The sequence below is a fragment of the Trichoderma virens genome, assembly GCF_000170995.1.
Source record: "Trichoderma virens Gv29-8 chromosome Unknown TRIVIscaffold_15, whole genome shotgun sequence".
Lineage (NCBI taxonomy): Eukaryota > Fungi > Ascomycota > Sordariomycetes > Hypocreales > Hypocreaceae > Trichoderma > Trichoderma virens.
In genome coordinates, this window is record NW_014013734.1 from 2,926 (window position 1) to 7,532 (window position 4,607).

A 4,607-nucleotide genomic window follows, 5' to 3' on the forward strand; every position below is an offset into this window, starting at 1 on the left:
AAATTGTCCAAATCGTCATTTTAAGAGGCCGAAATCATAATACGCCACATTCTTTGGTCATGCCACCCAATCAAGCCAGCTATTCCGCGTATTATTAGAGTTCGGCCAAACTTTAACATTAGGCCATCTTTTAATAACATGACTATTGCATCATCCTCCAATATTACCTCACTACCTATGTGTAACCCGTTTTAACAAGTTACATTGTGTAATTCAAGGCGAGTTCAAATAACCCTGATCTCTTTAATAGTAGGATTCCCTGACCTAGAACTGACCAACGTCTACGCTACTCTGCTGATATGGATGATATATACAACCTACCTATTACGCAGCGTGTAGCTACCACTACACAAGATATCGAGAAAGCTAACAATGCCGACGAACACTTGCGAAATACTACAGTTAAGAGCCTGACCTGGAGCGGCGTTACAGTTAGTGTGAGGGACCGCTCGACGAAGCAGCCCAAAAAAATTGTTGATAATGTGGAAGGCATTGTTAGATCCGGTATGTGCAAATTTACTATTATGCTGGTGATTTGATATCTCTGATTGCTTACATGAACACTAGGCGAGCTATGCGCATTAATGGGTCCGTCCGGCTGTGGAAAGACAACTTTGCTCAATGTCCTTGCCCAACGGCCAACTCATGCCCCTAGCGTGAGTGCCAACGTCCTTGTGAACGGAGTCCGGTTATCAACAACATTATTTCGCACCATCACATGCTTTGTAGAGCAAGAAGATGCTTTTATCGGTTCTCTTAATATTAAAGAAACGCTGAACTTTAGTTCTCGGCTTGCTACTAGGTCCGGTCCATTCTCCTTTCATTCTTTATTTATTCATCTCTTTTTATCGCCATCAGCTAACAAGTGCCAAAGTTCCATCCCAGCTCATGAACGACTTAAGCGAATTGATGCACTCATTAGCGACTTTGGTCTTAGCGAGCAAGCCGGCACTATTGTTGGCACACCTATTCGCAAGGGTATCTCAGGTGGGCAGAAACGACGACTTGGCGTGGCCAGCCAGCTCATCACAAGCCCCAAAATACTCTTTCTTGATGAACCAACCAGTGGGCTTGACTCTGCGGCCAGCTGGGAGGTTGTCAAGTATTTGAGTGTCATAGCTCACCGCCACCACCTCATTATCATTTGCTCCATTCATCAGCCCTCTACGGCCACCTTTAACCTCTTCGACAGACTGATGCTGCTCTCTGGTGGCCAGATGTACTATTTTGGTACTGTAATCGATAGCTTGCTATACTTCGAATCTATGGGGTTAAGCATACCCACACACGTTAACCCGGCAGAGTTTCTTATCGATGCCCTTAATGTCGATTTTGCGCGCGACAAAGCATTGGCTAATAGGCGTATTCATGAGCTCCAAAGCGGCTGGACGATGTCCCAACAAGCCGATGAGATGAGTCATCTCCGCTTGGCAACCGAACAGCAGCAAAGTGGTGGTATGGAAATATCATTAGATGAACATCCTAACCTTCTGAGTATCATTATCACTCTGCTGCATCGCAGTTTCATTAAGAGCTACCGTGATGTCGTAGTTTATGGCATCCGTGTCGTTATGTACACTGGCCTCGCCATCATGATGGGCACTGTCTGGGTTCGCCTTAGTCCGGATCAAGTCTCAATTCAGCCTTTCATTAATGCAATTTTCTTCGGCTCTGCTTTCATGTCTTTCATGGCCGTGGCATACGTTCCCGCCTTTATCGAGGATACGCAGCAGTACATCAAGGAGCACCGGAACGGACTGTATGGCCCAGCCGCGTTGATAATTTCTAATTTCTTAATAGGCCTACCTTATTTATTTTTTATTTCCATAATCTTCTCTGTTATCTCTTACTGGCTCATTAATTTCCAGCCTACAGCTCAAGCTTTCTTTATCTGGGTGATGTGGCTGTTCTTGGATCTTATTTGCGCTGAATCCCTGGTTGTCTTCATGACATGTCTCTTCCCGAGCTTCGTCGTATCGCTCGCGCTGGTCGCGTTTGCCAACGGTCTTTGGATGTGCGTTGGAGGCTTCATGGTCCCACCTACGGTTCTTAATCCTTTTTATACATATGTATTCCATTACTGGGACTATCAAAAATACGTTTTCCAGGGTATGATGGTAAACGAATTTGGACACCGAGTTTACTCCTGTGGGAAGGACTGCCTTTGTATGTACCAGTCAGATCTTGCGGATCGGTGTCAAATCGCAGGGCAAGCCGTGCTAGACCAGTTCGGTTACAATGATCACATCGCTATGAATGTTGGGATCATGATTTCTATAATTGCTGGTTATCGGTTAGCGTCTTGGCTTGTTTTACGTTTGCGGGGAGGAGTATAGCTGGCTAATTGCCGAGAGAAACATATTGAAGGTCATAGTATGTATCGGTTAACACCCAAAGTATTTACTCTGCTATATTCACTCTACTATATAGCATACCTGGAGTATAGAGAAGCCTACATTACAAACGATAACTGTATAACTCCATTCAGGATTCTACCCGAAAGAAAGCAGGGCAGGCTAGGCCATATAGATGGACTGAACCCTACTGGCTTATGGCGATGAAAAATTTCCTTTGTGTTTGTTTGTTTCTTCATTTATTTAATTCATTATCATTTACAATCACTAACTGGAATTGTAATTGCTAACAAATAGTACACTTCCTGTTGACTTTTATACACGGAATTCAACTATTGAAATATAGTTAATTTTGTAAAATTTAAAGTTTATTTTTAATACCCCTACTTAATTTCTATGAAAATTGCGTACGTAGGCTTTCGTTATTTGCAAAACTTAGCTGACAAAAGTGCCGAAACAATCAATGCGTTTGGTGAAGGCGACCGCGAAGGCGATTGAGATGAATCGACGGGACGGTCGGATACCCAAAGATACCGAGAAACGAACGACTAAGCGCACCAGACGAGCTTCGTCTACGGATACGGATTTCAAACCAACTATCAATGTTAGAAACGAAGCCGCAGGAGATAATAGCGAAAGGTTTTTTCTTTTATACCCAGCCCTAGGACGGAGCAGAATTGTCACGACCTGGCTTTTATAGTTGCGACAATGGGCCTACAGGGTAGGCGGAAATGGATTAACTATGGACCGACCAGCCAATTAGTGCTGTCGCTCTCCAGATCTAGGAAAGCTAAAAAAGCTAGCTTTCTAAAGTAATCTAAAGAAAGCTAAAAAAGCCAGCTTTCTATTATAATCTAAAATATATAATTAAATATATAAGTTTATATTTATATTATTTATTTAAATAGCTTAAATAGCTAATTATAAATAATAACGTTTAAATTAAATTTACTTAATATTTTTTATTAATTAATAATATTATTATTTATATTATTTAAACGTTTAGCTTAGCTTATTTATTAATATAAACTAAAATTTAGGTTTATTTTTTAGAAATCTTAATTTATATTAACCTATAGGTTTACAGTTTATTATATATTTATAACTTTTATTTAAATAGTTATTTTAAACCTTTAAGTAATAATTAGTAAAAAAATTTAAATACCTAATTATAAAACTTTTAATAATAAAATATATTATAAAAGTAAAGCTTAAAATAAATATTTAAATAATAATATTAAATTTTAAAATAAATTAAATAAAAATAATAAAAACATTATATTTTAAAAATTAATTATTATTTAGTTTATAATAGTAATTAAAAAACTTAAAAAAACTATTAAAAAATAATAAAAAATTATTAATAATTTTAAAGATAAAAACCTTATTAAAATAAAATAAAAAGGGGAAATTATAAAGTTAAAATATCTTAAGAAATTTAAAAGGGACTTTAAAAACCTTAAAAAATTCTTTATAATAGTTTATATTTATTTTAAATATTTCTTAAAAACCTTAGGGGAATTTAAAAAAAAAATAAAAATTTATTATATTAAATTTTAATTTAATAAAACTACTAAAAATTAATTTAAATTAATTTAAAAAGATTATTATAATATTAATAAAGTTAATTAAAAAAAGTAAATTAAAAAAATCTTCCAGTTTTATAAAAAATTTAAAAATTAATATATTACCTTTTTTAAAACTATTAATAAAAAAAAAATTAAAAATAAACTAACTATTATTAAATAAAAAAGAATACTTTTAAAATATATTATTACCTTTATACAGCTTTTAAATAAAATTAATTAAATAAAATAAAAAAAGATAGTTATATATTATTAAAGTTTTAAATTAAAAATTAAAAATAAATTAAATATAAAAAATTAACTTAAAATATATATTAAATATACTTAAATAATAATTAAAATTAATAACTAATAATATAAAAAGTATTAAAAATAAAAATAAAAAAAAAAATATAAAAATATATATATTATAAATTATAAAGCTAAATAAAAATATATTACTAATAGTAATAATAGTAAACTTAAAAAAATAAATTTTAATATTATTAATATTTATAAATTTACTAAAAAATATAATTACTATAAAAAAATAAGCTATAAAGAAAAAAACTACTAAAATAAATATAATAAACCTAATATTTTATAAAAATCTATTAAAAAAACTAAAGAAACTAAAAAAATCTAAGTTAATATTATTAAAACTATACCTTATAACCTCTTTAATTAA

At 33.0% G+C, this 4,607-nt stretch overlaps 1 protein-coding gene across 1 annotated transcript; it reads left to right on the forward strand.

Moving 5' to 3' along the window:
* Positions 1-299: 299 nt before the first annotated feature.
* TRIVIDRAFT_151139 (uncharacterized protein) lies at positions 300-2,336 on the forward strand (the record flags this gene model as incomplete). The annotated part of the gene is made up of 3 exons (XM_014100836.1): positions 300-504; positions 568-802; positions 875-2,336. 3 exons carry the CDS (start codon positions 300-302, stop codon positions 2,334-2,336), a joined length of 1,902 nt encoding a protein of 633 aa, XP_013956311.1.
* Between the last annotated feature and the right edge of the window lie 2,271 nt (positions 2,337-4,607).